Genomic DNA, 24348 nt, shown 5'->3' on the forward strand with positions numbered 1-24348 from the left:
ATATGAAACACAGTGGTGACCTCAAACGACACAACAGAAATATAACATAAGGTCTACCAGCAACATTTCTCATTTCCAGGGTTTCTTCTTCTCTCTCATCAAACATGTTGCCTTCCTTTCTATCATACCTTCACATCAGTTCCTCCACAGTCTCAGTCCTCTTGTCTCATGTCATCTCAGTCCTTCTCTGTGGCAGCAGGCCCTCCTCGTTTCCTCTGTTTGATAGCTTTCACACACACGGTGACTTCTCCAGAATGTGAATGAGGCTCTTGGAAAAGGTCCTTTTAAACACCCTGTCAATCATCAGCCTTACTTAGTCAAAGAGGACACGTTCAAACAAGCTTGCTCTCCTATAAACACCTCCACAATGTGTGCATAACACAAACACGAATGCAAAACAACATAAAATATGGTTCTTCTTGCAGCATGTTATGCAGTCTTCTGCTCACAGTAGTAAATAAATTATGAGGACTCTGTTAAAATTCTTCCAGTACTCCATCTGCTGCTGCGATGAGGCCCTGCTTCCCTCTGAAGGAATAGAAAGCCTCTGGATGGAGGTGGAAACTGTGAGATCAGGCTTTTTAGTTTACATACTACTACTACTACTCCTAACTCTTGCATCTTTTTACTCCTTTCACTTCCATGGAAACTGTCTTAAAACAGCATTCCTAAACCACCTGGAAAAGTCTGGAAGTTGATATAAGTATTTTCCTGGTCTGGATAAGAAAAAAGAAAACAGAGTATGGAATAAATAATTGTATACCCACACTTTATTCATTGTCTGAAAGTTCCATTCATCCGTCCGTCCGTCCATCCATGCATTGATCTATGAATACATCCATGAATCCATCATTCCTTCCTCCCTTCCGTCTATCCATCTTTTATTTTTCATAAAATGCCAGATAAAAGGTTATTTCTTTCCTGTCTTGCAAACTGGTGATGCTTTGTGAATTGCAGACAAACTGGGGGAGACAATAGAAATGGTTCAGTTTTACCGCTGCATTCACGCTTACTATTCATGAAAAGTTAAGCGGTTAAGAGGGTAGAGCAACATTAGGACAAAGGTGGATCTCAGTTGAGAAATTAAAGGGCATTGAACTCCAGGTTACATGACCTCTGTTCAGATGAGGACTAAAAAAAACAGTAATAAACGACAAACTGTGACATTTAGGTAGGAAACTACCTTAGAAGACCTGCACAAGTTGGACCTGCTTGCTCAAGCGTGATGCACTTGGTACAGCTGATATTTCAAAACATGATACCACAATCCTATGGCCTTTTGGGTGCAGCTAAGTAATGCTGACAGACAAAACAATGTCTGTTCATGTGTGATTTAATCTTAATATGAGGGTGCTTTCAGGATTATGGCAAGATTTCAAACTGTAACACAATAAAATAAAAGGATAAACTTACCTTCATTAATCATAGATAAGGGCAGGCAAGTCATGCTTGAGGCAGTCAGTGTGGGTTGTTGGGGTTTAATATGTATTTAGTATTATTATTATTAAAGCATTTATATATATTAATGTGGCTTGTTAGCACTGTTGCATTGCAACAAGAAGGTTTCAGGTTCGAATCCCTGCGTGGACTATTTCTGCATGGAATTTACATTTATCCCTGTGCATGCAAGGGTTCTCTCCAGGTGCTCTGGCTAACTTCCACAGTCCAAAAAACATGACTTTTAGGTTAATTGGTCTCTCTAAATTGCCCTTTCAAATGACTGTGTGCGTGCATTGTTGTTGTTGTTTGTCCTGCGATGAACTGGTGACCTGCCCAAGTTGTACCCTGCCTCTTGCCCAATGACCACCAGAGATAGGCACCTGTCCCCCTGCGACCCTGCAAGGATAAATGGGTAGAGACAATAGATTTATGGTACTGTCAACAAACGTTGCAGCAAAACGGCCAACGCTGGTGTATCTGTAAATATCTACATTGACATTTCTTCTATTTCTGATCACCATGCACTGTAATTTGGCTGGCTTTACGCAGTAAAAGAAAGGGTTGTGGTAGGAATATGTGTAAGCCTGTTGAGCCACACACAGCCACCATGAAATCCTGTATCAGCCTGGATCATGGACAATATCCCAGGAGGGGAGATTGAATGGGTGCTTGTGTGTGTGCATGTTTGTGTGTCTGAAAGAGAGAGTGAAACAGAGGAAGATAGACACAAAAAAAACAGAAAAACAGACATAACAATAGGTGGCTCTTTATTTGGGGCGAGCTGATAAATGACTGTCTAATGTGGCAGAGAGAGCATCTTTCTCCTCTTTCCCTTATGGACTGGCTTCCTTCTGTAGCCTGGTGGCCATTGGCAAAATCCTCTGCAACATAAAGGCTTGCTTGAATGGGAAATCACTGAGTGTAGAATTGCAGATCAAATGAAGGAGACTTTTTACTCATAAATATCTTCCAGGCAGTTATTCAGAATGGAAAATCTCCAGTTTTACCCCCGCCTTCAGCAGGTCATTTTGATTACTGCTGGGAACCATTGTTCCACCTCGTCTCCGCTTCACCACCGCTCTCCCACTTACTCATTTGCATTTCCTCTCTTGGCTCTCCTCCACATCTTTCAATTTATCCTCTCACACCTGTTATTCGTTTGGTTTTTCTTCTCGTTTTTTCCCTATTTGGCTTTTTCTTTGTGTTCGCGAAAAGCCTCATCTGAATGCAGAACCAGTCACAAGCTCTCTACCTGCATTTTTACTGCTTGAAGAATTGTAATATTTTTCTTTTCCTTTTAGGATATCTAGAAAAAAAAAAAACACAAGCAAAGTCTGAACTGTCTAAATGCCATGAAATGGGTGACTGAATCCTGCTTGTTTGTGTCTTGATGACACGAAAATCTTCATATTTTATTCACTTTCATGCAGCTGTGCTTGTTATCTCGCTCTGTCCTGCACAGATTGAACACACAGACTTTCCAGTGCTTGCTCTCTCCCTTGTCTGCAAACGAGCAGAGACGGAGGCAGGATAGAGTGAGGAGGGGCGAGAGGCGAGCAAATGAGGTGTGGGTAAAAATTATGGGGCGGACTGGAAGAGATTGCAGCAGCCCAGCCCTGAATCAGGAGAAATGGAGGGTGTGAAGAGGAAAGGAGACGGAGAACGAGAGGAGTTCTTAGGTCCAGAATTCTGAAGAGTCAGGTTTAGTTGTGGCAGTGCTGCATGCAGATCTGCATCCTCCTTCACCACTAGGAAAAGAGTGCCTTTTGTGTTTTCCCCCTGCTGCAGAGGGGGGAGTGCGTTTACCGGCGTCCCCTGAGGGAGAAGGCAAGAAGTCTCCTCCAATCAGCCGTTAGAGCTTCCTCTGATCTTGTGGGGCTGCTGATGGACATTTATCACTGACCTGAGACAGGCACTGCTCACCACTCCAACCACCTGGAATGTTCTTAGTGCTTTTACATACTCGTTATTATAAAATTATACTTTAATGTGGACACTCCAATCAGCTTGACAAGAAGAGGAAGGAAGGAATAGCTGGACATGCTGGATTGTTGTTCTTGCTGCAGAGTGATGATGGACTAACTTTTACATGTGCATTTTTCCACCTGAAGACTATTTTTCTTAAAGCCAATATTTATCATGCCATGTTTTTCATCCTAACTATGTAAGGCTGACACATCCAGATAGATATACGGCAGTAGATAAAGGGAAAGGGAGACAGTTGGTGCACACCTAACTGCTGAACGCGTCTGGTACCTCGCTGCAGCCCGCTCTCCAGAGTTTGACTATTAGGGTTGTTATCGAGCTTCTAATTGTGCAGAGATAGCTTTCTTCTTGGTGTGTAGCCGATGTGTGGAGCTGGAGTTTTGGGAATTACTGGCTTAAAGCAAAAAGGAAACAGGTGCTGTGGAGCCTTGAACGAGGATTAGCTTGTGAAACCTCGTAGATGGACCTTTCAGACAAGACTATCCAGCTGCGGCCCCTCGCTCGAGAATTGAAGAAAAAGATGACGATATAACCAACATGATGAGACTGATAGCGTCAGGAAGAAGACAGGAGAGGAACTTGCAAGACTGAGATCAGTTCTCTGAGAACTGGATAAAGTGAGGTCTCTAGGACGTCTGTCAGTATTGACAAATGTGTTTGAAGAATTTCGAGAAAGAAAAAACTCTCTTAAATACGTCAGCAAATTGAATTGATCCATGAGCTGCTTTTCATTGATTTTCTCTGGACATCCAGGAGTCTTGTCTGATTATTGCTCAAGAGGTCTCTAATCTAAACATAATCCATCACTAGTTTTGCAATAAAGCACTTTGAGTGCTGAGTATGCCACATCTGAGGACTAATGGATGGACAGGATTAGATTATTGCTGAGATTCACCACGTGCATTTGTAGTGACAGTTAATTTAAATGTCTTGTATTGTTTTTAGGAAATATAGTGAGGTGTGTTTGTAAGTAGAAAGGCTTGTAGCTCAAATGATTGAGTGTTTTCACCCATCCTGACAAATCTGAAAGTTTGTATTTACCTTATCTTCACTGCACAGTAAGGGCTTACAGCTTCTGACTAATGGTGTCATGGGCACAACCTGGCACAAAGCTCTCAATCCCACCTGTGCCCTCAAGGAGTTTCAGTGCAGTTGCATCAAGAAATACCTCTAACCATGCACTGATCCTAAGTAAATGACCAGAGCAGAAGAGTGTGTTGACAGGGCTTTAAGCAGAGACACGTTATCTCAGTAGCCACACTCAGCCAACCTGGAGAGCACATAGCAAAGCAGGAGGGAAGGACAACATGGGACTGAGGGGTGAAAGGCAACTGAGGCAAGCTGCTAGATGCTCTCATTGTCTGAATGTGTAGCACTGCCAGAGTGGGGTAGTTCAGCCACACTTGGTGTCTTCTAGGAGAAACTGCTTGATGCTGCAGATCTAGACCCACATGAGTCAGAGTAGCTGGTTACAGCAGGGGTTCTGCACCATTGGATTTGACTGAATGAAGCACTGAGATGTCTAAAATTGGTGCCTGATTGATTAATGAAGCACAAACCTGCAGGACAATTAGAATGTGAAGGGAGATTGCTCAATACGCACACAAACGTCAGTGAATTTGAACCTCTAATGGAAAATAGCTGCAAATAAAACGAATTGTGGATGACTAACGTTTGAACCGTGAGCACAACAAAAGACAGCGGATCAGTGACGCAGCCAATTAAACTGTGCCGTTCCCTGTCGTGGATGAGCTGCATGTCACTCTGAGGAGGACACACAACCCCCTGCGAATGAGGGTGGGGCTCTCCCACTGCCACAGACAAAGAATACTGCCTTAAGAACCGATCTTCTGTTGGTGGACCAGCAGAGTGCATCATCCCCTGCCAACAGTCGCCATGGGGTGCAACATGTGTGTGGTTCAAAAGCCCGAGGAGCAATACAGGGTGATGTTCCAGGTGAGCGCTCTCCTCCTCTGAGCTAACACTGACTGCTGCTGCAAAAGTATTCGCATCCATTTCCTTTTTACATCTTGTCACATTACAACCACTGACTTCTGCGCATTTTATTGAGATTTCATTTGAAATATAAACACAAAGAAGTTCACAGCAAGGAAGTGTGGTGAGCATTCGTATTATGTCTCCCTGAATCCATCTTTTGTAAAGTAACATTTAAACTGTCTCTTTCAGCTTTGCCCCACATAGCAAAAGAGATCTGGCCTAGTTCTGGCCCACACAATGCAGTTACACTCGGGCAGCGTACCCCAAAGAATGACGGCCCTTCGGTGGCCCAGATTAGGTTTTCCAGTGATGGCCCAGCACAATAGCAGCTTGAAACATAGTGGTGGCTATGTACTGGCCCAGAACTGCTTCAGTACTGTCTCCAAATGCCAGCCTAACATAGTATATGACAAAAGTGAGTACATCCCTCACATTTTTGTGATGCACAGTTTTCATCCACACAATGTGTTTTGCATGCAGGCCAAAAGCTACATTTCTCCAACATGTTTATTGTGTCCCCTGCAGGCTGTTGGCAAAATACAAACAGCACTTATTATTGGTTTTTTTTTTATCAGTGGCTTTCTCCTTGCTACTCTTTTAAAAAGACCAGATTTGTGGAGTGCCCAACTTATAATCTCCCATCTGAGCTGCGGATTTCTGCAGCTCCTCCAGAGTTGCCAAGGGTCTCTTGGCTGCTTCCCACCCTACGTGGCGTGTTCCCTGGTCTTCATGTCTTCTGAAGGCAATATGTTGTGCTGTTTTATATTTTGGGTTATCAGAGTAAAGACTATGCATGCTAGATTGTTCCATTTTTCTTTTTATTCGTAAAAAGCTTAAACATCATTTAAATGATATTCCTTCCACTTCATAGTTATGCGTTTGTGTTTAACACATAAAATCCCACTAAAAGCTTGTTACTGTGCTTGTAACGTGACGATGTGTATAAACATGTGACTCATATGCTAGGCACTATATTAGAAAGTAACACTTCACCTGATGTTTTTCCTCTTAAGAAGCTGACACCCACAGTTTCATTACTATACGTTACATAAACAAACGATTCATTACAAAACTGAACAGCAACACACAGTTTTGCATGGTTAAATCATTATCACCAGATGTAGTGGTAACATCCCAACTTCGAATATTTGCATAAACATGAAAAACTAAACATCCTGAATGAAAATCTAACGTCAAAATATGATGCTAAAATATCACAAAACCAAGTTAATCAGAGAAATCAAGCTGGATGTTGGACTGAATGTGATGAAACTGATGCAAAACAGTTGCTTGACATGCATCTCCTTTTATGGTTTCAAATGCAGATATACGCTCGTTATCTCATTAGCCCTGCTCCTAATTGCTTCATGAAGCAGTCATTCAGTGACAATGATACTGATAATTAGAATAATGATGCTTCACTGTGATTATGAAAGTATGATAGGAGCACACAGAGCAAAAGTAGATAGAGTCACAGAGCCAGAAGGATAGATCGGTTGTTAAACTGGGATAAAGTGAAGAAAGGGGTTGCCACGGTTACAGCCTCCCTACCAATAGAAACCTCAGCCTGCTTGTGAGTAAGCTCATCTAACTGTGCTTTGCCACTCAAATGTTCCTGCTCACCTGATGATGCATCCGCTGGTCCTAAATAAGTCCCCATCTTGCAGAGAATTTAAAATTCTCTGTACTCACAGTAATGCGGTGGAACATTTTTACTATCTGTGGAGCCCACAAGCCTCAGCTGGGGCACTGTTGCATGCTGGACTGGGCTGCATCGGGTGCCAGAGGCAATGCCAGGAGAAACAGAAAGAGCACAAGTCCAAGCAAAGGCAAGCTAATGAGTTGAATAGGGAGCAGAAACATGCAAATGAAACCAGGAGAGAATAAGGTCAGACTCATTTTTAAGGCACATTTTGTCTTACAGCTTGACCTTCAAAATAATTAATATGAGTGCTTCGTATAGCAAGGTGGAATAGTAAAGCTTTGGGAGGGCTCAGTAATCTTGTAGGTGAAGGCTACGGAGAAGGGTGGTGCGTGCACAACCCAGAGGAGGGCAGATTTGTTCTACAGTAGCCACCTTTTCTAAGAGAAGTTAGAAACACCGAGTTCATGCAGGCAAACAACCCCTGAAAGAGACATCTCTAGCAGCAACCAGCCTCTTTAAATGTCTTTAATAATCACATGTGTCATGGGTTAACAAAAATCAGATGTGATTTCTTCTAAAGCATGAATGAGATTTCCCCATTAGGTCAACAATTTGAGTAGATTTTTGTTAACTTTATCATAAATATTTGTTCAAAGGAATAAACATGGCTGTCTTCTCCCCACTGATGAACTAAGGTACATAAATTAAGCTTGATGTAAATTACTATCTACAAGACAACCCTATTTATCGAGTAAAAGTTAATATAAAGACAATTGTTTTCATTCTTTTCAATAACAATTAATCACCCTAAAAATGATCAAGAGAGTTTGATTAGGATGTCCAGAAGAAGATAACTTTGATGGTCCAGCTCCAAAGTTGTATGATTTCATTAATGAGTTTAGAAGAGGAACATGGGATGAGAAAAATTATAGCTCCAATAGTACAAACAGCATATAAATATAGAACAACAGTTTGAAATATCAGAAACAAATCATGATTTTGGGAGCGTTTTGTTTTGGGAAAATTTTTTAATTTCAGTTAAACTAATACAAGACAATTCAGCTAAGTGGCTGGAGATGAAAGGTCAAAATGCAAACCTTCTACAGATTTCCCTGATTTCTGTTGAAGAGATCAACTGTGTGGTAGAACCCTGCCGTTTAGGAGCATTTTCAGCTTTGGCTGACACATGCACGGGCGTGGCGATGAGCAGAGTCCACAATGACAGCCAGGAAGAGTGGTGAAGTGTGGAGAGATGTCATGTTGTGTGCAAAAGCCGCAGCATGGATATCGTTTGTGCAAGGTAAACAAGAGTTTCTATAGACAGCGGTCTGTTGGAGCTGAAGCAGCACTGCTGGCTGGGAGCAGAGGAGCGTGAGTCCACAGTACAAACACAGATGGCATAACGAAGCAGTGAAAGAGCCTCTGGGTGCGAGTCAACATGCATTCAGATTAGAATAAAAACAGGGCGTCTCACAGAAGCCTGAGCTGGCACATGTTTAACCAAAAAAACAATACATCAAGCAAAAAACAATTCATCAGAAGAGAGATGATTGCGGACAGCATGCTGCTTTTTTAAATTTAGTTTTATTTCTTGCATGTAATGATCACAAAAACTGAAAATCTGGCTGTGCAGCTGCCTGATTAATTTTAATATCATGCCAAATAAAAGGCATGAGGTAGACATAATTAAATCTCAGTTTCATGGTTCACGCTCTGCTCTTCAACGTTACAGGATTGACGTTTGGGGCCGTTTTTCTTTACTCAAGTGTAAAATTTAACTCAAATTAGCTGTGTCTGTTTTCAGACAATAGTCACAAAGTTTTACAGCTCAGGGCCCCATTCTGCTGCAAATTTGGGCTCTTAAATTTAACTATATCTAAATGCTTCTCTTGCTGAAGGAATAAAACTCATGCATTATACATTCGGCCTTTTGCTGCACATTCATTTTACTCTCGTTCTTGGTACACACCCGTCGGCATGTTTCTCATCAATACTGCCTCTGTAGCCCCAATAGAGAAAAAGCAGGAGAAGTTGATAAATTAGACAGAGCGGCAGCAGACTTGTATTAGAAGCATAAACCATATTGGATTTTATGTCATTACCTGACCCACGCAGACCCACACTGACACGGTAAACCCTGTTACCCCCCCAACTCACTCCCCGAGCCCAACAGCCGCTCCCATCGTCTTCTCTCCCAGCTCACCGTAAAGCAGGAGGCTGTTTCCATGGCAACAGGCATCATTAAACAAGCCTAAAGTGTACTTTCGTTCAGCATGGCACACAGAAACAAGAGACACACACATATAGGAATGGATGCCTACGGACGACCTGCAAACAGATGCAGGTGTGAGCATACAGACCGAAGGCAGGGAAAACAAGTGATGACACACTGCAGAAACAACAATATAATACTGGAAAATAGATAAATCTGGTTGATTTGATTTTTTTTTTTCCCATTTGTATTTGGGTTTATTCTTTATTTAATCATTCCAGTAAAACCTTCCATAAAAAGAAGATTTTCATCTTTTGCAGAATTACATGATACATTTATATGTATATTAATCACAGGGTTCTGCTTGTCCATAAACTGGGTCGGTATCAGTTCCAGGAGGGAAACCTAGACATCCCTCTCCCCAATGATATTCTACAACTCATTCTAAAAGATCACAAAGCTGTCCCAGGTCAGGAGGGAGTTGGGCCAACACATTCGAAGTCCACCACTGGGTTTCCTCTCAGAGGAGACTGATCCTCTCAGCATCCTCTCATGCTCCTTTTGAATCCAAGTTTCTGCAGTTGGTTGGAGGCTCCTTTCCAGCAGCCTGGAGTAAACTTTCCAACTCTCTGGTCCCCTTTCTTAGAGACTGGGACCATCATCCTAGTCTGTCATTCCACAGATGTTATGCCTCCTGGGAACTTTTTACCTACCACAGTAATGACTACCAAGGTGATGGAATTACCTTTCAGTCAGTCCCTCAGATTCTGCATTCTCCATGGAGGACATGGTCACTGAATTAAGGAGCTCTTCAAGGTGCTCCTTTTACCACCTTACAGTCTACTTAGCCTGGTTTCACAGTTCAGCCTGGCCAAACCAAACACAGTCTGAGATGGTCTCTGTTTTTCTTCAGGGTCATTGAATGGTTTTTCATAACATCCTTGAGGCAAAACAAAGTTCTTCTACAATGCTTCTGCAATTTTCTCCTATGCCCTCATTTTTACTTCTGCAACAACACAAGCTACAGTCCTGCTCTTTCACTAACCCACAGAGCCAAACCAAATTAATTTTACCTTGACCTCTTCCAGCACCACAGTTGTCCAAAAAAAATAAATCGTTTGGTCAGACCACAGCTCCTGGAGGCTGCATCTGCAAATAAAAACCCTAAACGTGGTTCATTCAGATTCCATGTCTCCAACCTCCCTCAGAAGATCAGAGAAATTGTCTCAGATGTTCCCATTTCTCCCTCACTACTCAAAGCTTAAAAAAATAATACCAATAATAAAAGAAACATTTAGTTTCTCTGGAGGAGAAAATAAGGTAAAATTAAGAGATGTTTAAGGGGAAGACGTAGACCCAGCTGAGGTTACAGTCTGAGATTACATGAACTATTTAAGACCAGCATTATAAGAAGAAAACAGACGATTTCAAATTTGAAACTACATCAATACTTTTCTAACTTCCTGTAGAAACTAGCTGTGCCAAGATGCCAACATTAGCCTTTAAGTAAACAGGAGCAACAAAACAACAATTGTTAAAAGGTAATAATGCCTTTGTGCTATTTAATGGTAGAGTTGAAAATTGTTTAATAAATGTATTTGAAGCTTTTAAATACCGACTGTCAGACAGAGCAACAAAAAAACATTGATTTGTCAGAGCAACTGATAGATTGCTAATAACCCTGTGTGTCTGTTTTTATCAATGATCGTTAGTGTCTGTGCACAGATGCATCTGTTACTTGTAGGCTTGGCAGGAAGATAGGAGCAAAAGGTGGCTGATGGAGAGGTTGCCACTTCTACTGTACATTTAATAACACTGGAATGACTGAAAAGCACAGTGTTCCAGAGAGATATTGTCGAGTTATAAAGAGTGTTTTTTACTACTTTCTATTCAGACCCCACAACCAAAACACCTTATAAGCAATCTTTAGTTCTGACTGTATGATATACGGATTGATATGTATATTAATGTACTCCCAGTGAGGCTTGTTAACTGAATGCTGATCATTTTGAGAATATTTTGAAAACCTTTACCATCAATACCTCCTTACTGGTATCAGTTTTAGGTAGTCCTACCTTTTCGCTGCTTAATATCAAACAGCTGGAGCTGCAGAGGGTCAGCCCAGTCTCCAGATTAATTGATTTTCTGAGGTGACTGCCGCAGTCTTCAAAGTGGGGGAGATGAGAAAAATCAATTACCAAACAAGTGGAATTCAATGGATTCTTGGCAAGGATTTCGCCCTTGTAGGAAAGCTGTTTGAAATGCATATGAAGCAAAACTCCGTGGTGCCTTAGAGGAAAGCATTAGCATGTGACTGCTGATGTGGTTTTTTTATCTTAATGTGGCGTTGCTTTATCATGTGCAGCTTGTTTTCATCGCAGCTCCTGATACCTTGTCATGTGTTTGCTCTTCAAAGGACAATTAGATAACAATAATTGTGCAGCAGCCATTTAATATTTTCCCAGGAGCTCCTATTGTAGGTCTGTTTACCAGCAAGTAAACTGAGAATATTCACATCCATCCGTCACCTCCTTGTTTTCTTTGTTTCTCCCCCTCCTCAACCCTCTTTTCCTCTCTGTTTCCTGTAAACATCTTCTGCCTTGCTTTTTCTGTCTTCACACTTTGAAGTCCTTGCATTTCTTTCATCTATATCCACATCATCCCCACCCAGAGCTCCACAGCCGCTGCTGATACCGCCACCCACCCCCCACACGGTGGATTCTAGAGTACTTTTTATGAATTATAATTCCACTTTTATACACATTTAATCATGGGGTGTGGAGACCGGGCTGTTCATTATCGGAAAAACGCAAAAACATGTGTACCTTATAAATAGAAGATAGATGTGACCAAGTAACTCAGATAATGGAGAACAACACATGAACGTGGTCTAGTCGGGACCAAAAACATCCTTGTAATGCAGAACAACCATTACCCTCCATGAAGTCATCTTCAAAGCAATCTCAGCACCTCTCATTGATAATAAATGAGAACCCCCCTTCTTTTCCTTCCATCAGTATTCATACCTGTCACTCACGACCACAGAGCTGTCTACTAATAGCTTTCTGCTTACCTTTGAGAGTGCAGAGCACTGAGGCTAAACATACTGGGCCACTCCAAAGTATTCACACCATTTCACTTTTTTCCACATTTTCTTGTCCTACAGATTTATTCTGTGCAGTTTTTTTTATCCCCAAGAGCTGGTAAATTCAGTGTTTCATACATATTCACACCCCCAGCTTAATATTTTGTTGAAGCACATTAATCAGCAAGTCTTTTTGGGTGTGTCTGTACAATCTTGGCACGGATTTTTTGGGGTTAATTTTTCCATTGTTCTCTGTAGATTTTCTGAAGCTCAGTCAGGTCAGATGGGCAGAATAGGTAGCAGCCATTTTTTAAATCTTTCCAGAGATGTTCAGTTGGATTTTGGTCCGGGCTCTGGCTGGGCCACTCAAGGGCGATCACAGAGAGCTCCTGAAGCCGCTCTTTCATCATGGCTGCGTGCCTTGGGTCATTGTCATGTTGGAAGGTGAATTGTCTGAGCTGGTTTTCTTGAAGAAACTGCTGTTGTCATTTCATTATCTATGTGAACTAGTTGCCCTGTTCCTGATGCAGGAAAACATTCCCAGAGCACGATGCTGTCACAACCATGCTTCACATTAGGGATGGCATTAGCATGAAGTTTAAAGCTAAGGCCAAAAGGTCTGAATACTTACTATGTTCAAATGTTTGTGTACAGTTTTTCTTATTAATTCAGACAAACATCTGAAAATATGTTTTTACTTTGTCTTTACTGGATATTTTGTGCATACTTGTTCTTTTTTCTGTTTTATATTTTCTATACTCAAACCGGTCTGTACTGTGGAAAAAGTGAGAGAAGGTGGACATAAAATCATGAGTTCAAGGCAGAAATATTTGCACAATGCAGAACATAGAGATAATGAAGTGTTAATATCTTTCCTCACTAACCTGACATGTAGGCTGCAAGCATCTTATTTGCTGCAAAGAAGCTCATTAAGACAGACAGCAAGATTTATGGGGGAACGTTAGCTCGAGGAAGGACAAACACACACAAGGAGACGAAGCGGCTGAAATAGATGGAAAGAGAGGAGGGTGAGGCGGTGGTCCCTCCAGGGAGGGGACAGAGCAGACAGAACTGCTGAGGCAGCACAACAAAAGGAATCCAGAGTCCGGAGAAGCAGGAGAGAAATGTGGGGAAAGAAGCAAAGAAAGACAACAAGAGGGGAAAGGAGTAAAATATAGACCAGAGGAGCAGAGGTTTAAGAGTGAGTCAAATAAAAAAAAGATAGGGAAAAATATCAAGGGAGCAGGAGCTGAATGTGGCAAGAAAGTTTTTGCGCTTGGCTGCACAGGGGAACATTGATTTGACATGCAATTACTGGAAAGGGGACATGAGATGAGAGAGGGAGTTAGAGAATAAGGCGAGGCTGGAGAGATGTGGAGTCGCAGACATCCAAGGTCAACAGCTGAATGAAACTGTTCAAAGATGGTCTGGATCAGTGACTCAGTCAGAGCCTCGTTGGCATCATCGTGTTGCCTGCGTCTCTGTCTCATGTAATAAAATCCAAACAGCTGGACTTGTTTATGGTAAAAATGTGGGTAAATGTATCAGTTTAAATCAGTACTAAATCATCAGTTCTGTCAGGAGACTGCACTAGCTTATTCATGCTGATTTTAATGCAGGATCGATCTGAGCTAATGATGATAACACTTTAAAATGGGTCCCTGTTGAATTATTTTAATGGTGCTGTGTTGCTGACTTAAATCCCAAAGCAAAGCTGGGAATGATGGGAATGTGACTGGTTACCATAAACCAACCAAAACAAATCAAACTTTATGTTCAAAAGTTAAAATCTGATTTCTAAATAAGGTCAAATTGAAAACCACTGATGATCAAATTGCTTCTGATTTGACCTGAAAGGAAATGGCACTTCAGGCCTATAGTTGTCTATTTGTGACTCAAACGTGCACTCATTTACAGCAAATTATAATGACCACTTTGATTCTATACAAAAAACAACATTGAAACTTGATCAACATAAATGGTCTTGGGGTGAATTTGCTCAGACAGCCCGACCTGGACTTGCTGGCAGCTGTTTTAAAACTCCCTCACTTGTAGAATAATTTTCATTTAGTGGAACAGCTGATAAGCCCCTTACCAGGCTTATAATCAGCCACGGTCTTCTTTCTGGGTTAGGGCTCTTTAAATCTTATCATGGTGTTCACTTTCTCTTCAACACTGAAGAGCACTCCAAATCCGAGGTTTAAACAGGGCAAACCTTCAAAATGCTGAGTAAGGATGTTCTAATGAAGTGTGCTTTATGTAAAACACCTGTGTGTAATTGTTGCCATTTTAAATGCGAATAGATGTCCGTGTGTCATTATTTATTCCTCACCTGAAGATTTTTACATCTTACAGAAACCTTAAAAATTATTTTCCTCATTACCTAAACCAGTGATGAAAATGGGATTAATGTTGATGTTTCAGAAAAAGCTTCAAGAGACTAATTAGATTAAACATTTTTATTTTTCAGAGTTCAATCATTTCTAAAGTATCTTCTAAATAACTCCTGGGTTTTAAATAACAAAACTGAAACTCACTGCGTCTAAACCAGACATGGAAAACATTTTGTTGAACAGTACTATGTACCAGGTGGCAGGCTCCATCAAAATTTCATGAGGAATTATTATTTTTTGATTATTGCAGTCTTGTTTAAGAATAGGGTTGCACGGTGGAGCAGTTGGTAGAACTGTTGCCTCGCACCAAGATGCTCCTGGGTTAAAATCCTGGCCTGGTGTTTTTCTGCCTGGCATTTGCATGTTCTCCCTGACCATGCCTGAGTTTACTCCACATACTCTGGCTCCCTCCACACATGACAGTTAATTGCTTTAAATTGCCCTTAGCGTGTGTGTTTCTCTGTGTTGCCCTGTGATGGACTTGGCACCCTGTATGCCATCTCTTGCCCTGCAACACAGAAAGGATAAGTAGACCAAGATGATGTTTAGGATTATTTCTAAGAATATATAGTGGGTGGGAAATCATTTCCACATATTTGTTATTGTGGAGATAATTACCAACTTTGGTTATCTCCTTTATGACAGAAGTTCTCAGAAACATATTTTCATTCTCCACCAGATGTAAATATTCACTAATGGTACATTATTGTTGCTTTGTTTTCCATTTCTCTTTGCAGAGGGGTCATGTAGGCAACATGCTGTGCTCTTTTGACGCCGACGGTCGATTAAAGGTCTCTGTCATCTACTTTCTCCTCCGGTGCTTAGTGTTATCGTTATCCGTTAAAATCCTACATAGAAATATTTTTGTGGTTTCTTTCATCGCACCGACACAAGGCTAAAGGATATCCATGTTGCTTTTAGCTAATTCTCATACTTATGACGTCACTTCTTCACACATCTTTTCAAATTCTGGTTATGTTCGCATATTTTTGGCTTGTTTGGGTAAAATTAGATGCAAAGACCCACATGAGTGGCACTTTTTTACAGATCTTCTCCATTTATTACTGCAGTGTGATTTTCTGTTGCAGGTGAATGCAAAAGGGCTCTCTCGCCTTTCTGGAGATCCCACGCTGGACATACGAGACCCCAGGCTGTCCAACATCCTGAAGCGGGGGGCTCGAAGACGGGCGGGCCCAGCTGGAGCCCCTGGAGGGCAGGTGCCAGTGACCATGGGCATGGCCGACTGCGTGGACAGCTGCACCCAAACAGACATCAGCTTTCAGCATATGTTGACTCTGGGCAGGAGCAGAGAGCATCCCTGCGGAGCTCCACCCCCACCCGACCCTCCTCCTTCCCCTCCACTGCCCCCTCTGCCAGAGCCATATCTGTTCAACGAACTGTGAGTAGGAATGGTTTAATAGGTCTCTGAAAAATGTCCAAGAATCTAACTGGAGCTCACCTCTTGTGTTAGTCCATGACATGCTGGTTTATGCATTTGAAGCCAGACGTTGCTCCAGTTACATGGTACTCTCCTGAATGTTTTCATCCTCAGCTTCTCAGAACCTGTGTACTATGACCCCACTGACTACTTTGACATCAGTCAGCATGAAGTGGACAGGAACGATGAGCTAGAATATGAGGTGAGGGCCTTCCAAGCAACTTTAAATCACACCAGTACAGAAAGCCGGTCCTTTTTTATTTTTGCTCTGACAACCATGAACTCGCCTGTAACTGCTCTAGGAGGTGGAGCTGTACAAGTCTCGTCAGCAGGATAAACTGGGTCTGACGGTGTGTTACAGAACTGATGATGAGGAGGACCTTGGGATCTATGTGGGAGAGGTGAAGCCAGATATACACAAGCAAAAGTTCTATTAGTTTTTGAATAAATATTGTTTTCATTGTTTTATGGTTTTAAACTCCTTGTCCTTTTTTAAGGTGAACCCAAACAGCATTGCTGCGATGAATGGACGCATCCGTAAGGGAGACCGAATACTACAGGTATCATGAGGACTTTAGTGAAGCTCACACTGCTGCCCTATATTGCTATTGCGGTTTCATGATAGGTTTTAGACAGCATCAGTCCTCATATGCTACAAGAGGTTTAGGCAATTTGGAGTGCACTGCAAAAGTATTTACACCCATTGAACCTTTCCACATTTGTTAATGTTACAGTCACAAACCTTTATTGGGATTTTATGTGATAGAATATCTCAAATTAGTCTATCATTTTTACCAAATTTTTACCTAACATTATCTGGCATCAGTTCATCTTTGTCTTTCCCTCTCAGATAAATGGAGTGGACATCCAGAACAGAGAGGAGGCGGTAGCTATTCTCACCCGAGAGGACAGTACAAATGTGTCCCTGCTTCTCGCAAGGCCTGACATAGAGGTGAGGAAATTGATTATGCAGTCTTTGGGGAAGAGCGCTGCAAGACTCAATTCTGAATGTTGATCTGAAAAGACAGTTTTCTCAGTTTATCTTACAGAATATATTACAAGATGCTAAATTACATTTTAAAAGACTAAACATCCAGTTGTAAGAGGAAAAGGAAATGGGATTCTTCGTCTCATTCAACCGGCAGAATCTTTTTCAAATATGTACACAAACATGTTGAGACCAAAGATTGTGCTGATACAGAGACAAGGACAAATAGTGCATTTAACCAGAGTGCCAGTGTGGAGCTCACAAGGTCACCTTTAACAGAAATGAGAGTCTACATGAGCAAAGCACCTCCGCCAAGTTACCTACAAGTTTTTTTTAGTTGAATATATTTACAGGGACATGCACTGTTTATGTGAGCAAAGAAACATTTGTATTCTCTCTGAGATTTAAAAGTCACTCATTAAAAATGGTAGGTCAAACACTGACTCTCGTATAAGAGCACTGTGGGGCCTCTTTTGCGTTGTAGAACCCTCAGACAGAATGACAAAACCCAGCAGTTAGGAGGAGGACCATAAGATGAAAAAAAAGGCAACAACAGGCTTCATCAGTTTTCCAGAGCTCTGTTTTTTCATTTTATTTCTTTCATAAAAAAATGTGCACCATCAGCTCACCGGTGCAGATTCTGGTACAGTTCTCTTGCTTCACAGGTCAGGCAGAAAAATAACTTTGGCACAACCCATCTCAACAAAGAAAACAAACGAACAAACAAAAAAAACCACTCCTACTTTGCAATCCTGCTTAAATATATACGGATGCTACCACTTTTCAAATTCAAGGGGGATTTCCCTTAAGCAAAACAGCTACATAAGCTATCAGAATTGCTCAGAAGTCATTTTAAACACATACACACACTTGACTAAGAACTTAAATATGAATATACAAGTCAACAAAAACAAAAGAGCAAATCAAAACAAAAGCTTCAGTCCATTTCAACCCTCAGCTTCACCCAGTGGTCTGCCCCAATGAGATGGATGATTAGGGAAGTCCCTCCAGGTAAAGTCATTAGACAGCCATCATGTGTGCACTCCATGAAGCTAGCCCTCAGGAAGTGGACCTCAAAGAAAAAGTTAATCATCAAAATAAAACATTATACCAACTTGCTATTAGTGTTTGTGCGTGCTTCACTTAGTGAGGGGGATGCTTCCCAGCACCCTCACAAGCACAAACAACCTCTGCTCTCTGCCAACATGTCCTTGTGTTTGAATATAAAAGGACGAGTAAATACCTGCAATGGGCTTATGACATTTATATTGGCAGGGTATTGTCCCACATTAAGATTCAAGCTAGGGAAAGCAAGGGGGGAGGACGGAGAATCATCAGAGGGAAAAGTAGTAGAAGAGATTAGAGCTTGATCTGTTGATGAGGAAGATGAAGAAGTGAAGGGCTTTGCTAAAGCATGGGAATGAAGACGGAAGAAGATCAATACAACATGTCTAGCTGTCTGCATGCAGTTCACATTTAAGTCAAACCAATTAGATGGAATCTGCAGAGCGGAGGAAGAGGAGGAGAAGGAGGAGAGGAAGATGCTTAAGCATTTTCATTTCATTACATCAGCTTTTAAATAAAACTGCAACATTAACAAAAAAAGAGACTGCACCATTTTTAAAAGGAACATTTTCTTGTTTTCTTCTAACATCAAATAATAAAAAATGTCTCTTCAATAGATTAAGAATTGATTACTCCTTTTATCGTTCAAATCTCTCATTGGAAACAGAAGGCAATATTATGAATACTGAAACAGTGATGAAGGTTTCTCAGAACATTGGCGCCATCTGGTGTCAGAGACGACCAATACTCTCATTTAACAGATAAGGATACCGCAGATTGAATCATATTCAGTACCTACATGAAGAGTTACAATCAGGAATGTCCTGATCACAGTTTTTGTTTTGTCCCGGTACCAGTCCGAGTCATTTAAGAATGGGGATTTGCCAATATCAGATACCAGGTCAAGATGTTAATAAAAACAATGTCACCCAAACCTGGGGTTCAGTAGATTAAAAAATAACAATAATGTCCTGATTCTGCATCAGGAGGGACAAGTATAGCGGTCCATAAATAAATCTGACCAGACATATAGCAGTGAAGTCTTCAGTAGCCTAACGTGTTTCTCCTGACAATGTTTTCATCCAGATGAGTTTGTTGAAGTGCTCGGCTAACGTTAGCATGTTTCTCCCTGTTTTTATATGACTTGTTGATAATTCGGCTTGTAACTTATTTCAGGGCAGTTCCAGTTAATTGTGTGCAGAGAAAACTTGTCCAAAGGTTGTCCTTTAAGATAAGATAAGAACTTTGTTTTGAACCCCCAAGGGTTCAGATTGGGGTGTTACTTACGTTCTTATGTGAGTGAAGGAATATGAGCGAATACTTTTGTCAAAAGACAAGATCTCTTTACGCTTTAGAATGTATCTCCTACTACTGTCACATCAGCATTACCATCCTGTGAACCAGGATTACCGGAGGTTCTGCAGGACACCAGTGCCATGCCAGTAACATATGGGTCTGATTGTTCCATTGTTTTTTCCTGAATGTTAAGGTGTTGGCCAATAATTCTTGCATTCCCAAATGTTTTTGGTAATGCCAATTTGTTAATTATTGAGACTTTTTAAAGCTCAGCAACCTTTTAAGTCTTCCAGACCCTTTTTCCATTGCTCTTTTTCTCAGAAAGCACCAATATTACATAGATGTGACCATTCCAATGTTCCAAGTGACTGTTGACTTAAAAGTATTTGGAAAATGTTTTTATTTTCAATTATCTAGATGTGTCACTAATCTATTATTTCCCTTAATGTTTTCCTTTCTCAACATTAAACCTCTTCTCTGTAATGCAATGATCTAAATTCGTCAACCTGTGTTAGAATGAAAACCAACTGGATCCAGACGAGCTGGAACTGGAGCCTCTGGACAACACTGTTCATCTGAGCAGCAGTCCCAGACTGGGGAGCATTCCCTCTGTTCCCGGTGCAGGACAAATCAGTGCTGCAATCGGAGGTGTGCTTTCCAGTCACAGTCACTCTCACTCGATCAGGGATTCTCCTGATTTGCTCCAGACAGTTCTAAGTAATAGCCAGGAGTTGGATAGCGGGGTTGGCCGTACAGATGAAAGCACACGTTATGAGGAGTCATCAGAACACGATCTCCTAGGGGATGACCACACCAGTGCCTCCAACACAAACACAACCAACACACCTGGCAGCATGAGAAAGTTCTTGTCTGGCAGAGGGGACACCCCACCCTTGCTACACTCCCAAGACTTCCAGTTCAGCACAGACTCTCTCTTAGGACTGGACTGTTTTAATGGAGGAGGAGGCCTAGAACTGGTGGATCGGTTGGAGAGGACCTACATGGCCGATCCGATGAGGATCATGATGCCTGGGCTGACTGAAGAAGAGTGCGAGCGGTACAAAGAGCTCCTGGAGATCAAGTGCTTCTATGAGAAGAGCAGTCAGGGGGTGGCACAAGAGGAAGGGGATGTTGCACTGGATGAGAATAGGAATGAGAGTCTGACACAACACGAGATGGTCCTTATAGAAGAGGAACTGCGGCATCTGGAGTTCAAGTGTCGTAACATCTTGAGGGCACAGAAGATGCAGCAGTTGAGGGAACGTTGTATGAAGGTTTGGCCTCATGAAGACAAAAATGGAGCAAGTACAGGGGCTTTACTAGGAGCTGGGCGCTTGGAAGCAAATGGTTGTTTAGTGAGTGAGGAGTCCTGTCACCAGGCTTTGTCAGACATCAACGAGCTTCCTGAGAGAGAGCGGTCTGATAAAGACAGCACGAGTGCCTACAACACTGGAGGAGAAAGTTGTAGGAGCACACCTCTGGTCAGTGAACAGTACCCTTCGCTCTCAACTCAGAGTCTGGAAGGAGGGGAGTCTGCTCTTCCATCCTCCACCAGGCAAAAAGAGAGATGGGATGGGATCCAAGCAAACTTAAATCAACCATACTCTCCGCAAGCTCACAGGAGAGGAACCGAAGCAAAGACATCCAGTCCAGGGGCAAAGGTTAGGTCTCTGTCCCGGGATGTAGGAAGCAGGAGGGGCTCCGATGGGGGAGTGAGACGCAACCCCAGAACCAATGGGACAGTTGAGAGAGCTGGTGGACGCAGTGCAGAAAACAGTCCATATCTGTCCCGCCGTCAGACAGACTCAAACCCCCCCCAGCATTACCTGAGCTGCATGCAGCTGAGGACCCCCTCGGCGTCTGAGCACCTGGGTGGACTCAGGAATCCCCCAAAAGAGGACACCATAGAGATAGGAGATGATGCAAGTCCAATGACTTTAGGCAGCACATGTAAAGACACTCCCCAGATTCCAGGAAGCGTGTCGTCAGCATTGTCCCCTCCACTGCTGCCGGCCTCCCCTCGAATGGAGTGGAAAGTGAAGATCCGCAGCGACGGCTCACGCTATGTGGCCAAACGACCTGTGAGAGATCGCCTCCTGAAGGCGCGTGCCATGAAGATCCGGGAGGAGCGCAGCGGAATGACGACAGACGACGATGCTGTGAGTGAAATGAAGATGGGCCGCTATTGGAGCAAAGAGGAGCGGAAGCAGCAGCTGCTAAAAGCCCGAGAGCAGCGGCGGCGCAGGGAGTACATGATGCAGAGCCGTCTTGTCTGCCTGAGGGAGCGTGAGAGGGAGCAGGGTAGCGGAGGAGGTGGAGGAGGGGAACAGGGGGCGACGCAGCAGCAGGAATCAACGTCCATCCTGGAGCTCTGCCACCGCAGGAGCATGAAGAAGCGTAGTCGAAGAATCCTGGACAACTGGATCACTATACAAGAGCTGCTGGCGCATGGGAGCAGGTCTGCAGATGGGAAGAAAGTCTACAATCCCCTGCTGTCTGTTACCACTGTCTGAGATTAGACGGACAACGGAGACTTTTAAAGATCACATAATTTGGCCCAAATAATAAAGAGAAAACATCTTGTGCTTTTACCAGAAACTTCAAGAATCTTCCAAAAGCACAAGAAAATGCATACCATATATACACGGTGAGCATAAATATCCATTCTAAGTACAGCTTCTTCAAAGTATCCTGTAGCAATTCCAGTCCTAAAGACAAAGGGAAAAAGCACAGATTTGCATTCACTAAAACATATTTACATTAAGTGAAATAATGCTACATACCAAGATCACACCAGCTACTCTTAAAAAGCTCACAAATAAAAAAGCAATGTTTACAGGTCTTGAATACCTTTTTATAATTAATGGAAAACGGGGCCAAGAACAATGCAGCTGTGAAAGAAAACAAACACAAAAAAAAATCACTTGTGTGCCATAAAAACTGGACAATTAGTGTCCAAGTAGGACTTTTCATAAATCACCTTTTCTGCTTGCTGCATCTTTTGTAATATTTTTTGCAATGTTCATGTACAATTTGTGAAAGTTTTGTTTTTCCATTATCTAAGCACAGACGTCTCTTTGACACGAGGAGCTGACCGTGCCTTTCTTACAGGCAGAACTGACAGTATAGCACAAAAAAGGCTGGACCAATTCACTTTTTTCATTAAATCAATGCAAAATGCCTCTATAAAAAAGCTATAGGTCACAGGTGTTGTTGACCTTTAACAAGCACAGATTAGATGTTATTATCCTCACCTGAAGAATAGATTAGGCTGTTTGGATTAACATACACACCTAGACTCATACTTATTCCACCTTCCAAAGAAGAGGGAGCTGGTGGACCCCCAGTTGTAGCCCTTATTTCAGCTGGCTGACAAGTTAATGACAAATGTTCTGCACAAGTATTCATACATCCTGATCTTTTCCACATTTTGTCACCACGACGAACGTCTGTCTCTACCAACTCTGCATATCTAGAGACTCAAATCTGAGCCTTTTCTTCAACAAAACAGTTCAAACTCAGATTTTGTGGAAAGGACCTGTGATCTTGCAACAGGTTTCCAATTGGATTTGTGTTTTTATAGGTCACATGAAAACATGTGCAACCATTACATTTCTAACAAAACGCATCTTCACACCACGACACAGCCAACACCATGTGTTACTGTGTGAGGATGCGCAGTGTTAAATTTGATGCCACACTTTTCAATGTAAACCCTAAAGTTACATTTTGGTCTCAACTTACCATGTGTCTGCTGTATCCCCTCCGCTGCAAACAGGACTTTTTAGTGGCTTTCTTCCCACCACTCTTCCATAAAGCCTTGATGCCTGAGGTTGTTCCTGTGAACAGATTCTCTCAACTGAGCCGTGAATCTCTGCAGCTCTTCCAGTGTCACCCATGGGTCTCTATATTGCTTCTCTGATTAGTGACTGCCTTGTGAAGCCTGTCAGTTTAGGTGTACGGCCATGATATGTTTGCAGCTGTGCCAATTTTTGAATGATGGATTGTGGTCTGTGGGACTGCCTTTTCATAACCCATCTTTGTTTTAAACTTCTCCACAACTTTATCCATTACCTGTCTGCTGTATGTCTTGGTCTAAATTATGTTGTCTACTAATGTTCTCTAACAAACCTTTGAGGCCCTCACAGAACAGCTGGATTTACACCAAGTTTAAATACCAGATGGCTGAACACTAAATGTCAAAGTAAAATCAGAAAAAAGTGACGTTTATTAATGGGAAAACCTTCCTCTTCTAAACTGTGCACTAATATGTGATGGATATTGAGTTAAATTTCATTAAAAACGCACTGATGTAAAGTGATAAATGGTTAAAAAAAAGAAAGGGGTATGAATACTTGTGCAAGGCACGGTATATTCCCTCCCTGATGATTTTACAGTTCTCTACTCCCACAAACCAGTATAGTATTGTTTAAGACTGTGACCAGGTCTATCAATGGATACTTCAAAACACAATTTCTGCTGCTGTATCTGCCGTTTTCTGAATCTTGCTCCTACTATATGGAGTAACTTCGCTATTATACCCAGATAAATGCTGCTTTTCCATTAGACTCATGCATGTTTGATACAGAGATGACTTTCTCCCCCATATGCTCCAATATTGAAGGCTTTTACTCTAATTGTGTATGTATTTCTATGACTTTGCTAAAACCATAGCATAGAGAAAAGAACAAAACCCAGTGTAATTGTTAAATGTTGTGATGTGTCTGCAATTTTAAAGCTTTTATAAATAAATGCTGCGAACATGAAGACTGTCTATTCTTTGTAAGATTTTTACCAATTCA

At 41.9% G+C, this 24348-nt stretch overlaps 1 protein-coding gene and 1 long non-coding RNA gene across 4 annotated transcripts in view; one reads left to right on the top strand and one right to left on the bottom strand.

Annotated features, from left to right (window-relative positions):
- The window catches only part of LOC124874266, a 35391-nt gene extending 35160 nt beyond the window's left edge, over nt 1–231 (bottom strand). The window contains exon 1 of the long non-coding RNA XR_007039743.1: nt 129–231. This is a non-coding gene — a long non-coding RNA (uncharacterized LOC124874266). The remainder of the gene's footprint in view (nt 1–128) is intronic.
- Nucleotides 232–3070: 2839 nt separating this feature from the next.
- Nucleotides 3071–24313, top strand: LOC124872669 (PDZ domain-containing protein 4). 3 transcript variants are annotated; one of them, XR_007039345.1, is made up of 9 exons: nt 3071–5382; nt 15497–15550; nt 15848–16158; nt 16312–16399; nt 16500–16598; nt 16695–16757; nt 17048–17149; nt 20062–22193; nt 23325–24313. XR_007039345.1 is itself a non-coding variant. In XM_047372922.1 (8 exons), exons 1-8 carry the CDS (start codon nt 5323–5325, stop codon nt 22057–22059), a joined length of 2775 nt encoding a protein of 924 aa, XP_047228878.1. In that variant the 5' UTR covers nt 3071–5322; the 3' UTR covers nt 22060–24313. The 3 variants fall into 3 exon arrangements, 2 of the variants coding, with proteins under 2 accessions (XP_047228878.1, XP_047228890.1); XM_047372922.1 differs by having other exon boundaries at nt 20062–24313; XM_047372934.1 differs by lacking the exon at nt 15497–15550 and having other exon boundaries at nt 20062–24313.
- Nucleotides 24314–24348: the final 35 nt, after the last annotated feature.

Source organism: Girardinichthys multiradiatus, chromosome 1, assembly GCF_021462225.1.
Source record: "Girardinichthys multiradiatus isolate DD_20200921_A chromosome 1, DD_fGirMul_XY1, whole genome shotgun sequence".
NCBI lineage: Eukaryota > Metazoa > Chordata > Actinopteri > Cyprinodontiformes > Goodeidae > Girardinichthys > Girardinichthys multiradiatus.

Excerpts from the sequence above, each read along its gene's own strand:
- LOC124872669 (XM_047372922.1), top strand. The coding sequence starts at position 5,323 with ATGGGGTGCAACATGTGTGTGGTTCAAAAGCCCGAGGAGCAATACAGG. Across the intron at positions 5,383-15,496 it reads AATACAGGGTGATGTTCCAG|AGGGGTCATGTAGGCAACAT; the intron begins GTGAGCGCTCTC and ends TTCTCTTTGCAG. Across the intron at positions 16,758-17,047 it reads AGGGAGACCGAATACTACAG|ATAAATGGAGTGGACATCCA; the intron begins GTATCATGAGGA and ends TTTCCCTCTCAG.